Source organism: Giraffa tippelskirchi, chromosome 5, assembly GCF_054371585.1.
Source record: "Giraffa tippelskirchi isolate mGirTip1 chromosome 5, T2T-mGirTip1v1.2.pri, whole genome shotgun sequence".
Lineage (NCBI taxonomy): Eukaryota > Metazoa > Chordata > Mammalia > Artiodactyla > Giraffidae > Giraffa > Giraffa tippelskirchi.
This window is the reverse complement of record NC_137279.1, coordinates 23,664,439-23,678,159: the sequence shown is the minus strand read 5'-3', so window position 1 is coordinate 23,678,159 and position 13,721 is coordinate 23,664,439. Positions and strand designations below refer to the sequence as shown.

Below are 13,721 nucleotides of genomic sequence, written 5' to 3'. Positions count from 1 at the left end.
CTGCCAAGTCACGGTGGGAGACTGTGAGCTTGATGCCGCTGGGTAAAGGCAAATCCTTGGAGCCAGCAAAGAAGGGATATTTGAATTTGGAGACTTTCTTGAAAAGTTTTGTAGTTCTTTTCAATTCAGTCCTGGCAGTAGCTGGTTGGGCTAGTGAGAATAAGGGTGAGATGGTGCAAGAATTGAATTCACTGTTTCAGCTGCCTAACAGATTGCATAGCTGGAATGTGAAAGAATTATATAGTTGGGCAATCATAAAGGATAAAATATACATTAGTTTTTTAACCATACAGTGTATACTGTGCAGCCTGCATGAATGGTGAACTAGTGAATCGCTGTCAGTGAGTTGGAAAATGGCAGGTCTTTCCTTGCTTCTAGAGACTTTTTCTTTAACTGTGAATTAATTGAGAGCTTACCATGCCCCAGGTGTTATACAAACTGTGCACTGCTCGTGAATTATCTCATTTAGTTCTGATCATAATCCTGTGTGGTAGGTCTTATTATTATTTCTAAGTCACATATGAGACAGCTGAGGCTTAGAGAAATTAAGCTCAAGATTGCCCAGCTTGGAAGTGACAGGCCTGGGACTGGAACCCAGGATGTCCACTTTGGTGGACGCAAAACTAAAAGGCCACCTACTTTTATTTCCCTGTTCATTGTGAAATTGAAAGTTTCTGTCATTCAGTTGTGTCTTTTGTGACCCCATGGACTGTAGCCCACCAGGCTCCTCTGTCCATGGAAGTCTCCAGACATGAATACTGGAGTGAGTTGTCTTTCCCTTCTCTAAGGGATCATTGTGACCCAGAGATCGAACCTGGGTCTCTGGCACTGCAGGCAGATTCTTTACCATCTGAGCCACCAGGGAATTTCTGGTTAATTTTCATACTGTTTACTCCCTGACTAAAAAAATTCTGTGACTTCTCATTGTCTTGGGTAAGATAGAGTCCTTTTATCTTGGCTTCTGTGGGCCCATCCAACCTGGGCCATTGTCTTGCTCAGAATTTCCCACCAAGAAGCCTTCCTGCAACTGGACTCTTCTTGGGGTTCCCTAACACAGAAGCCTTCTCTCTACCTCGTGGGTTTGTTTGTGTTGTTACCCCTGCCTGGAAAATTCTCCACTGTTATCTCTAGCTGTCAATTAAGTCAGTTCAACAAGCATTAATTGCCGAGTATCATTGGGTCCTAGAGACACGGTTCCTTTAGATACATAGATGATGAGCCCTGATCCCTGCCCTTCAAGGGCTCACAGCAGTAACATCACAGGGTCAGCTCCTACACTGGCTGCTTCACTGAGGCCTTTTAGGACCATGTTAAATGGCAACCATCTTTGCCCCTGAATTTCTAGAGCATTTAATTACAAATGGCCCTGAATTGCCAGTTAAACTTTCAAGTGTATTATCCTAGCTAGAACATGAGCGTTCAAGAAATATTTTTATTGCTTATTATATTCTAAAAGCAGGATGGGATATTTTATTGGATTGCAAATAAATTTGTATTATGTGCCTTATTAACATGACAAAAAAGGACCCAATAATTTCTAAGGTCAGGAAACACTCTCACACCTGGCCAGACTGTTAGTTAACGTAAGAGGGAGGGGAAGAATCTCTCTTTTCTCCAGATGTTTTGCATTCCATGAGACGGAAAAACACCCTGGAATATAAGAATGGCATATGCATGTACAGGATGGAACTGGCACAGTTCAGATGTTTTCCATTTAACGAATCACTCAGTGGAACTCATACCACAGAAGAGAAAGCGTCGACTGAAAATCTTACCCTGTTCACATGCTTAAAGTGCCCTGAAAAGCACTTCTAAAAACCTCAGGGCCAGGTCAGCTTCTGGAGAAGCATGCAGCAGCCAGGCCAGTGTCTCCAGGGAGACGTGTTCCCAAACTCCCCCATCAGACCCTCACAGCCGCATCCCATCAGATGACCAGAGGCAGGCCCCTCACTGAGAGGTGACGCTCCATCTGTAACATGGAAAGTTGGACTACATGAGTTTCAGATTCCTTCTCTTACTTTTTATGTTTATGATTTTGTAATAACATCTGTAATTCATGCCTTTCCATAGTGAGTCTGAAACAAAGGACCACTTGGTTTTTCATAATCTCACATGTTCCCAGGCACATTAGGACATACGGTGTAGCATATTCACTCGTTAGCAATTTTCTCAGAACTTTTCTCCTGAGACTATGCTATGAGATAAGTTTTGGCAACTCTTACTATCCTTTTCTGGAGAAGGAAATGGCAACCCACTCCAGTGTTCTTGCCTGGAGAATCCCATGGACGGAGGGGCCTGGTGGGCTGTGGTCTATGGGGTTGCAGAGAGTCGGACACGACTAAGCAACTAACACACACACACACACACACACACACACACACACACACACTATCCTTTTCACTTGTTATTGCTTCCCAAACACAGTGCTTCATTTGAAATGGCCCAGCCCCTAAAACTTTCCTTCTCTAGCTCCTTTTTGTTTCAAGATGAGCTCCTGTATCATTCAGAACTCCTGTCTCTCACAGCCACCCCACACCCTGTAGCTGAAAAATAATGAGAGTCTCTAGCCTTTGAGGCCCCACTGTGTTCTAGGTACCGAGGGGCTTCATGAATATTATCTTTGGTCCTTCTACTAACATTGCAAGCATTGTTATTCCCATTTTACAGATGAGAATGTTGAGGCCTACAAAGTTTAGGAGATTCAGAGTAAACTAGTGAATGGCATTTGAGTTTAGGGTCGCTTTGCAGAAGCAAAGCTAGAGGAGGACAGCAGGAAGATGGATCGATCTCTGTGAGCACATTCTCTACATATGATATCTTTTGAATAATTTTATTGCCACAATGAACAGCAGTAGAGGAGACCTGAGAAAACATAGCTACTATAGTTCTATACTGAAGAGGTACTATGCATACCTCTTCAGTGAACTCACCTTCACAACTGTAGTATAGGCCCTGTCCCCCGTCCCTGCCCTCAAGCCCATGTCCCCATAGATTTTAGCCCCTGGCTGTGCCATTTTCCACTGTGCCAGCTAGGTGACTCACACGTGGCTGTTGTGAATGGAGAAGGCTGTCCCTAATCCCGTGGCCATGGGTTAGAGCGTGGACCCGTGCTGTTGAGTGTGTCAGCATAGACCCAGGACAGCTTCACAGCTGTCCTACCCAATTCTGTGGGGGAATCTTGTTATAAAGCAGAATAACCTGTCCTCACGTGCCTAGAACTCCTTATTAGCCTTTTCTGTATCCCCAGTTTTGTAGATCTCTCTGAAATGGGGCTCACCTTTATTTGAGTGTGTATGTGCTAAGTTGCTTCAGTCGTGTTCGACTCTTTGCGACCCTGTGGACTGTAGCCCGCCAGGCTCCTCTGTCCTTGGGATTCTCCAGGCAAGAATACTGGAGTGGGTTGCCATGCCCTGCTCCAGGGGATCTTCCCAACCTAGGGATCGAACCTGCATCTCTTATGTTTCCTGCATTGGCAGGCAGGTTCTTTACCACTGGTGCCACCTAATACATGCACTCAAAAGTGAATCTCTCCTATCAAGCTTTATAACTCTTGTCTTAGATGTCCCTCACCTCCCATGGCCCTGAGGAAGGTCCCACCAGGGCTGCTAGTGTCCAGCAGATGGGAGGTTGCAGCCTGAGGAGGAAGTTGGGGCCAGGGCAGGAGGGCCCATCTACCAGTTGAGCTGCGGCTGTGAGTCATCTCGGATTTGGCCAGCTGCAGCAGGCTACCAAAAGGCTTTGTTCCATGGAAAAGACTGTTTATGATCCCCATATTCCTTCTTGGCAGAGAGGCAGGTCTTGGTCCTGCTAAGCTGGCTCCTTCCAGTGATGTCGTGCATTGTGGGGGGTCCTATCACTGAGGCTTTCCTCCTATATCTGTATCTTGGCATCTGATTCCCATCCTGAAATTTATCAAGGAGAGGAGTAAAGAGACTCTTAAACACTGAAGTTGTTGTTGCTATTGTTAGGGAGTTGAGAGAAAGGGGGCGGGGAGTCCCAAGTTCCAGGCTGGCCCGGACTCTCACTGACTTTATGAGTTTGGAGAAGTCACATGTCCTCTCTGAGTGAGGTCTCTGTAACCCTGACATGCTATGATTCTATTTTGCCTCCTACCTTCTCACTCTTTATAGCCAAGATGGCTTTTTTCTGGTTTTTCTCTGTTCCTGAAGGTTCTGGGACTGCTGGGGGAAGGAGGAGCCTCAGGGCTGTGTGTCAAAATCAGGTCTTGTGCCAGAAATCTGTAATTCCCTGGATCGGTTCCCATGATCATTGGTGGCAGCTTAGCCCTGCTTACCCAAGTGGGACAGGTGCAGTCTAACACGTCTCTTTAGGACTGTCCTTAATCCACAGGCAGTGATGGAAAGACAATATTCAGTTTCTTTTTCTTTCTTTCTTTTTTTTAGAAGAAGACTTCCATCATCTTTCTTTTTTTTTTGGACTTATCATAATATTATTATATGTAAAGGCAAGCCTGCCCTCATTACTGTTGATGTTAAAAAAAATTTTATCAGAGTATAGTTGCTTTACAATGTTTTATTAGTTTCTGCTGTATAGCAAAGTGAATCAGTTATACATATGCAAAATGGTACAGATGAACCTATTTGCAAAGCAGAAATAGAGATACAGACGTTGAGAACGAGTGTATGGACACCAAGCAGGGAAAGAGGAGGTGGGATGAATTGGGAGATTGGGATTGACATGTATAATATACCCTATGTATAAAATAGTAAACTAGTGAGAACCTCCTTGATGCTCTGTGGTGATCTAGATAGGAAGGAAATCCAAAAACGAGGGGATATTTGTAAACATTCAGTTTCTTCTTTGAGGGTCATTCTCTAATCTTTCTGATCTCTGCTTCCCAGATATTAGAGTACTGTAGTGGCTGCCACCGAGCTAAATTGGCGTGTAATCCCAGAGGTAGCTCCTTGTCTCATGCTCATTCCTTATGTGCTTTTTTTCTTTAAGAAGAGGTGTGTTGCACAAGCTCATTTTTTGCAAATAACCTGTAAAACTATAATGTATTGAAAAAACCAGGTGCCACTGATTGACCACATACTATATGCCAGGTGTCTTTCACACATTACTCTATCAAACTTGGTTATAATAACATCAGGCTTCCTCCATCCAGCCATGTGGCTATGATGGACCTTGACAGGGCTGCACATGCAGGCAGTCCTCACCCTACAAAGCCATGGGCCTGGGCTGAGGGTCCTGGCAGCCATAGTGACAAGTGCTGATCTGGGGCAGGGAGAGGCGGTGAGAGGCCTGGGGGTTGTACAGATGTGGGAGAGGATGGGGGCCAGGGACTTCAAGAGGCAGGACTCTCTGGGTGTTCCCCATCCTCACTTTGCCAGTCAAAGTGTCCCCACTCCCAGTTGAGCACTAATTTCCCCAAAGTGACATATCGCCATTGGAGGCTCTCTTCCCTGATATGTGCAGACTCATGCTTTGCACAGAAGGGGGCAGTGGGGTGAGGAGGGAGCCCTCTCCCTCAGGGTACACACTTTCTCTTGAGCATCCTTGTAGAGCCTACTCGAGCTCTGGAGGCCTAGGACGAGGCCCTTCTAGTGTCTGTGTCCTGAACGCACTGCCCTCTCATCCCAAGAGGCCCACTCTGCCAGTGGGTGTGAGGTACGCCCAGCCCCTGTCTCCCAGAGCTGACAGTCTGGGACCATGTCCTCTTTCTAGTTGCCCCTCCAAGTTCCAATCCACCAGTGCTGCTGGATTCCAGGTCACAAGAAATTTTCAGATCATACTTTATTTTATTTGCAACTGATTATTATCATTTTTGGAGAAGGCAATGGCAACCTACTCCAGTACTCTTGCCTGGAAAATCCCATGGATAGAGGAGCCTAGTAGGCTGCAGTCCATGGGGTCGCTAAGAGTCGGAAACGACTGAGCAACTTCACTTTCACTTTTCACTTTCATGCACTGGAAAAGGAAATGGCGACCCACTCCAGTGTTCTTGCCCGGAGAATCCCATAGACAGAGGAGCCATGGGGTTGTAAAGAGTCAGACACAACTGAGTGACTAACACTTTCACTTTTTTCGCATTCTTAGTAGTAGTCGTAGTTCCATAAGAAGAGGCTGATGGGGGCCTTTCCCTGATGGTCCAGCAGTTAAGAATCGGTCTTGCAATGCCAGGGACATGGGCTCAATCCCTGGTGGGGGAACTAAGACTTCACATGCCGTGGAGCAACTAAGCCTGCGTGTGCAACTATTGAGCCCACACCACAACTAGAGAATCTGTCTGAAATCCCGCATAACACAATGGAGGTCCTGTGTGCTACAACTAAGGCTGGATGCAGCTAAACAAATAAATACTAAAAAAAGAAGAAGAAGAGGCCAATGGTAGTGGTATAAGGTGGAAATTTGTAGTCTTAGGTAGACGGGACTGGGTTCAAATCTTGACTCTACCAGTTACCAGTTAATAAGTCCAAAAGCAAACCCTTGGTCCCATTCCTCTCCCCGGCCTCTTCTGGAGACTCTACCCTCCCTCTTGTCTCCCCATCTCTTGTGTTTCCTGCCTAGAGAAGTTCCTTTAGCATTTGTTGTAATACCAGTACCAAAGATCTCCCCATCCTTGTAAATGTCGCCACTTTCTGCAAATTGCTCAAGACCCAAACCGACAAGTCATTATAGTCCACGTCAAATTCCCGAGCGGACTCTGGCAGCTCTGTCTTTGCAGTCTCCCCAGCCCTCTTTCATCTGCCACAGTTGTCCACGTTCCTGTCGTCTCACACATAAACTGTTGTAGTGGCCTCCTAGGGGACCTCCGCTCTTGACCTGTGACAGCCTGTACTCTCTCCAGCAGCCAGAGGGGTCCTTTTATAACATGTCAGATCATACCATTCAGTGAACCACCGCCCCTCTCTGCCACCCCCAGAAGCTTCTCATCTCATTCTGTGCAAAAGCCAAGTTGTTACAATGACTTTCAAAGGCATCCCCTTGCCTCTTTGCCTCACTGGCCTCACCTTCAGCCACTCAACCCCTCACCTACTCTGTCCTGATGCCCTGGCCTACTGCTGTTCCCCGAATACATGGAGCAGGGCCTTTGAACTTGCTGCTACCTTTGCCTGGAGTGAGGTCCCTCAGATTGTCCATGGCCTGATGCCTCATTTCACTTTGCTCTTTGCTCAGATGTTACCATTTCACTGGCCTTCCTTCTAAAATCACAAGTATCTTTTGTCCCTTACTTTCTAATTCCTTTTCCTTGCCCTGTTGGGCTTCATAACACTGTCCCCACATGTTTATTGTCTGGCTTTCCCAAGAGAATGTAAGCTCCCTGGTAGAGGGTCTTTATTCTCTTCATTGCTTATATTAGATTCCCAGGGCTGCTATAACCAAGTACCAAAAACTGGGTGGCTTAAAACAGAAATTGAGTGTGGAGGTTGGTTTTGGAGGCTCTCATGGTTGTGGAGGCTGGAAGTCTGAAATCAAAGTGTCAGCAGGGCCACATTCTCTCTGACAGCTCAAGGGGAGGATCCTTTCTTGTCCCTTCCAGCCTCTGGGGTTTGTTGGCAATCCTTGTGTTTTTTTTTTTTTTTTAACTTTTTTGCTTGTATTGGAGTACAGTCTATCAACAATATTGTGATAGTTTCAGGTGGACAACAAAGGGATGGAGCCGTACACATACATGTATCCATTCTCCCCCAAACTCTGTTCCCATTCAGGCTGCCACATAACATTGAGCAGGGTTCCCCGTGCTATATACAGTAGGTCCTTTTTGGTTATCCATTCTAAATATAGCAGTGTGTACATGTCCATCCCAAACTCCCTAACTATCCCTTCCCCTCATCGTCCCCTCTGGCAACCAAAAGTTTGCTTTCTAAGTCTGGGAATCTGTTTCTGTTTTGTAAATAAGTTCATTTGTATCATGACTTTTTAAGATTCTATTATATAAGAGATATCATATGATATTTCTCTTTCTCTGACTTACTGAGAAGTCATTCTCTAGGTTCAAGCATGTTGCTGCAAATGGCATTATTTCATTCTTTTTAATGGCTGAGTAGTGTTCCATTGGGAGAAGGCAATGGCACCCCACTCAAGTACTCTTGCCTGGAAAATCTCATGGACGGAGGAGCCTGGTAGGCTACAGCCCATGGGGTCGCAAAAAGTCGGACACGACTGAAGCGACTTCATTTTCACTTTTCACTTTCATGCATTGGAGAAGGAAATGGCAACCCACTCCAGTGTCCTTGCCTGGAGAATCCCAGGGACAGGGGAGCCTGGTGGGCTGCCGTCTACGGGGTCACACAGAGTCGGACACGACTGAAGCGACCTAGCAGTGTTCCATTGTGTGTGTGTATATGGATACATATTAATATATATCTTCTTTACCCATTCCTCTGTTGATGGACCTTTGGGCTGCTTCCATGTCTTGGCTGTTGTGAACAGTGCTGCAGCGAACACTGGGGTACAGGCATGTGAACATGCACCCCAGTGTTTTTCATCCTGTCTTCCATTTGTAGGTGTCTGTGTCCAAATTTCCCCCTTTTATAAGGATCAGTTCCACCACCCTAATGACCTCATTTTAACCCTGTATCTCTAGACCTCTAAATGAGGTCACATTTTGAGGTGCTGGGCATAGATTTATCTTTTTGGTAAGGGGACACAATTTAACTCATAACACTGCTAAGTCTCTGGCTCCAAGTAAACACTTAGTGATTGTTTACAGAAGGAGTCAGGGTCTACCATTTACTGTCTGTGTAGTTTGGGCAATTTATCTAATCTCTCTGAGTCTTGCATATAATTAGTGATCTCAAAATGGTAACTGTTATTAATTTTGTAAACCTGGTAAAATGGAGAACCTGGTAAATGCCTTATGTTGTTACTATGACATCTGATAAAGTCATGAATTAAAAGCACTTGGCACTTAATATGTCGTTGATAAATGGCAGTTGATTTATTAAATAAAATATGCATTGTCTCTGGTGATAGAACATATTTCATTTCCTTGCACACAGAACACAGCCACTGTGCTCAAGAAAAGAGCATTGTAGCTGATGTCAAAGAACATAGCTATGTAAAGTTGTAACTTCTCTGCTGGAAAATCCTTGGCCAAGAGAACTAAAACAGGATGAGGAAGAAGAAAAATGCTTAGATTTCCTTTCTGTGTGTCTTCACCCAGAAGGATACCAATCTATATGTAAGGCGGGGTCTTGGGGCAAGCATCTTTATCAGTGACCTTGATGGGTGCACTCACATGAATCACTTATTAAGTTTGCAAATGGTAAGAACCTGGAAAGGAAAGTGGGCATCTTGGATGAAAGACTAAATTATAAATGGAATCTGTAAGATAAAATATAATGAGGATAAATGGTGGGTCCAGGACATGTATGATATGCAAAAATTGGGGAGATGTGGTTTAATGTGAAGGTCCTCAAACTTTGATGTACATCAGAATCACCTGTGCAGTTTTTTTTAAATAGAGATGTCAGGGCATATCTCAGACCTTCTGAAGTAGACCCTCTGGTGGTGGTACTTAGTCGGTGTCCTTGGTTGACAAAGGTTGAAAACCCCTGGGGTAACTGGGACAAGTATGAAAAAAACAGGAATTTTCTGAGGCTCTGGGCTGAGGCTGTTATTGAGGGGTAAAGTGTCTGTGACATTTTGTCCTGGGTTAGTCCTTCTAGAATATGAAGTCTACATGTAGAGGGATTTTTGACTGTCCTGTTAACTGGTGATTCCTGAGAGCCATTACATTCCATGGAATGGAATGGATGCTCAGTGACTTGTTGAATGAATGAACTGGGTTCTGGGAATTTTTCTATGAAAAGGGAAAGACAAGAACACGTCTAGATGTAAATGCCAAGTCTAGAAACTAAGTGGGAAGTTGGTAATATAAATTTATAATATGATATAATAGGTTTTAATTTACTAGTGCATAAATTTGAGAGGTGAAGCTGTTTTGATTAGGGGAGAAGTAGGAAGAGACCAGGCCTCCCTGGTGACTCAGATGGTAAAGAATCCACCTGCAATGCTGGAGACCCTGAGTTGGGAAGATTCCCCTGGAGGAGGGCATGGCAACCCACTCCAGTATTCTTGCCTGGAGAATCCCCATGGACAGAGGAGCCTGGCAGGCTACAGTCTATGGGGTCACAAAGAGTCGGACATGACTGAGTGACTAAGTACAGAACAGTACAGGAAGAGACCATCCACCTGCTGAATGGTCTCTGGGAAGAGGAATTAGTTGTATTCTACATGCCCACCAAGGGTAGACATACTTGAAGGAGTAGCCACTTCAAGTAGCCACACTTGGAAGAGCTTTGTCTAATGTGTTCAGTGGTCTGAAAACGGACGTCCATCAGGAAGACTTTTCTCAGCTTGGGGTTCAAGCAGAGGCCAGTTGTCCCCTGTCATAGATGATGGAGGGTCTTGCATTGCACAGACTATGGAACCAGGTCACCCAGAAGAATGCAATCTTGAAACACTGGTGACCTTGACCAGCCAGAGGTCTTCTCTAATTTTTCTTTCTTGTGTTATGCTTATGAAGAAATCGATAGTCCAGCCAACGTGGTCACTGACCGAGTGACGGAAGACACAGTGGCGGTGTCCTGGGACCCAGTCCGGGCGGTCATTGATAAGTACATAGTGCGCTACATCTCCGCTGACGGGGAGACCAAGGACACGGCGGTGCCCGGGGAGCAGAACAGCACTGTCCTGACAGGCCTGAAGCCGGGGGAGGCCTATGAAGTCTACGTGTGGGCTGAGAGGGGCAACCAGGAGAGCAAGAAGGCGGATACCACGGCTCTCACAGGTAACAGGAGAACGGGAGTCGTCTCTCATTCTTATTCTCTCCCATCTCTAAATAAACAGACTTCCCCACGGCAGGGAAAAGATTGATTCTTGAATTAGTAGACCGAATCCCACCTAGCACCAGCTCTTTTGTTTACAGGTGTGGGGCAAGGGGTTGCCAAAGCAATTTTAAATTTCATAATTATGAGTTTTTCCCCCCTTTTTAACCTCAAGCAAAAGAGACCATCCTTTTAATTTGAATCAGAAGGTCATACTTACATGGGTTGAAATTCCACATGCAACTCCCTCAGAGCAGAGGAACGCTTTCTAATTTTCATTTTTGTTGGACATGAAAAAAACAGTGAATTTGAATGCTTATCTCAGCTTGCAGTGACTGCACAGGCACTGTGTATGTAATCTGGAGCTCTCTTTTAGACCGTGAAAATGGTTTGCCTCCCGAGTCAAGATTTACCAACTGTACCAATTCTAACTTTATGCTTTCAGACACTGTCAGGGCTCCCTTACTCCATCCCGTCATTCTGCTCGGCTGGGACCTGCAGGTGTCCTGCGGCTGCGCGGGAATGTATATCCCAGACATTCCTTCTGCTTAAACCCTCCTCTGGCACTGACTTTGAATTCAGAGAAGCCTAATCCTGGAGTCCACTGACGTCCCACACACATGACAGGAATCCTAGAAAAGAATTTGCCTATTGATAGACTTCTGTTTTGGACAGTCTCTTAGTGTCAAGATGCTCAGAGAAGCTGATAATCAGTTAGGAATATGGTTTCAGAAGCTTGACTGTTCAACTTTTAATCTCAGCTCTTCCATTTATTAGCCGAGTGATTTGGGGCAAGTTATTTCACTTTCATTCCTCAGATTCTTGTCTGTTAAATGGGGCATGTGACTGTCTACATCACTGGGTTAGGGTGAGGGTTACATGAATGAATCCATGTGAGTACCTGACATAGAGGTGGTGTTGGTTTAGTTGCTAAGTTGTGTCTGACTCTTTGGGACCGCATGGACTGTAGCCCTCCATGCTTCTCTGTCCATGGGATTCTAAATGGGTTGCCATTTCCTTCTCCAGGAGATTTTTCTGACCTAGCAATTGAACCCAGGTCTCCTGCATTGCAGGCAGATTCTTTACCAACTGAGCTACAAGGGAAGCCCCTACCTGACATAGAGAGTGGTACATAAATCATAGTGTGCTTATTTCTTGAAATGTGTATTAGTCTGCTCAGGCTGCTATAGCAAAACACCACGGGCTGGTTGACTTAAACAACAGAACCTTATTTCCTGCAGTTCTGGGGCCTGGAAATTCCCATGATCTGGGTGCCAGTTGATTTATTTATTGGTGAGGGGCCTCTTCTCGACTTACAGATGCTTCCTTCTTCTTTACATGCTGGAGAGGGGAGGTTCTGGTCTCTTTTTCTCAGAAAGACATTAATCCCACCATGGGAGCCCCATCCTTATGATTTTATCTAAAGCTCATTCTCTCCCAAGGGTCCCTCCTCCAAATACCATCAAATGAGGGGTTAGATCTTCGACATACACATTTTGAGAAGACACAAACATTCAGTGCACAGAAATGTTAGTCTGCATTTGACCTGGAAGCATTTCATGGTCCGTAGCCTCCTGAGGCCATGTGGTCTTTGTCTCCTCCAGGGGAAGAAGCAGTTGGCAATAAGGGTGGTGAGATCTAGATTTGTTTAAAGTCAGGGTCAGGAAACCTTCTGCAGAAGGCCAGATAGTAAATATTTTCAGCTTTGGGGACCACACAGTCTCTGGTGCAGCTATTCAACTCTGCAACTGAAATGAGAAAATAGCCATAAACAGTATGGAGATGAACTGGCATGACTGTGTTCTAATAACGCTTGATTTATGTAATTAGGCAGCAGGTCAGATTTGGCTGATGGACTGACTATAGATCACCAGATCCTGGGTTATATTACGCCTGGCCTTCCATTTACCAGGATTTTGGGTGTTGTGAATAGAACATGTGGGTCAACCTTTTAAGAAAACATTTATTTATTTGTTATTTATTTTTGACAGTGCTGGATCTTTGGTGCTGTGCACGGGTTTTCTCTAGTTGTGGTGAGTGGGGCTAGTGGGTCTACTCTAGTTGTGGTGCACGAGCTTCTCGTTGAGGTGACCTCTCTGGCTGAGGAGCACAGGTTCTAGGCTCATGGGCTCAAGTAGTTGTGGGGCACAGGCTTCATTTCCCTGTAGCATGTGCGATCTTCCCGGACCAAGGATTGAACCCATGTTCCCTGCGTTGGCAGGTGGATTCTTAACCACTGGACCACCAGGGACGTCCCTGGGTCAACCTTTTTAAGACAGTGAAAGTTGTAATAAAAAAGAGGTTTCCCTGCTCACAGGTGAGGGTGGTGTGAATAAGTACCACAGATTAGAGGGAACCACTGGTGTGGTACTGTCGGGGGTGTCAGGCACAGAGCTGGGCTCTGGGGGTACAAAGGTAAAAGACATGGTTTGCGTGCATACAGTGTTCACAGTCCTTTGGGTAGAGAAGACAAGTGAAAAAGATAAAGTGCCGTGACTTATGTTGTGTTAACATAACCCTGGAACTATGGGAATCTGAAAAAAAGGTGGGGGTGGGAGGGGTCATGGCAGCCCACAGGAGGAGGTGACACCTGAAGAGTCTAGAACGATGGTCAGCTGTTAGCAGTGGGAGCAGTACATGCAGAGAAGGACAGGGAAGCCTGATGTGCTGCAGTCCATGGGGTCGCAAAGAGCAAGACACAACTGAGCGACTGAACAGCAAAGGTGTGGGAATATGACAGGCTGGGACAGGGAAGCCAGCTCAGAATCCCAGGATAAATTGTTTGTCCTTTCATGTCAGCTGTTGGTGGTACATTCCGAGCTCCTGTGCTTCTTCTGGCGTGTTCTGCCTTGTCTGTGTATCCCACTGAGCTGGCCTGGCCACACTGGCAAGTTATGGTGTACGGGTCTGAAATAAAGCTGTTGT

General features: G+C 45.6%; 1 protein-coding gene across 1 annotated transcript in view; it reads left to right on the top strand.

The window, feature by feature from the left end:
* The window catches only part of TNN (tenascin N), an 80,766-nt gene that overhangs the window by 28,659 nt on the left and 38,386 nt on the right, over positions 1 to 13,721 (top strand). The window contains exon 7 of the mRNA XM_081494041.1: positions 10,496 to 10,759. Within this exon, the coding sequence (XP_081350167.1) occupies positions 10,496 to 10,759 (264 nt within the window). The remainder of the gene's footprint in view (positions 1 to 10,495; positions 10,760 to 13,721) is intronic.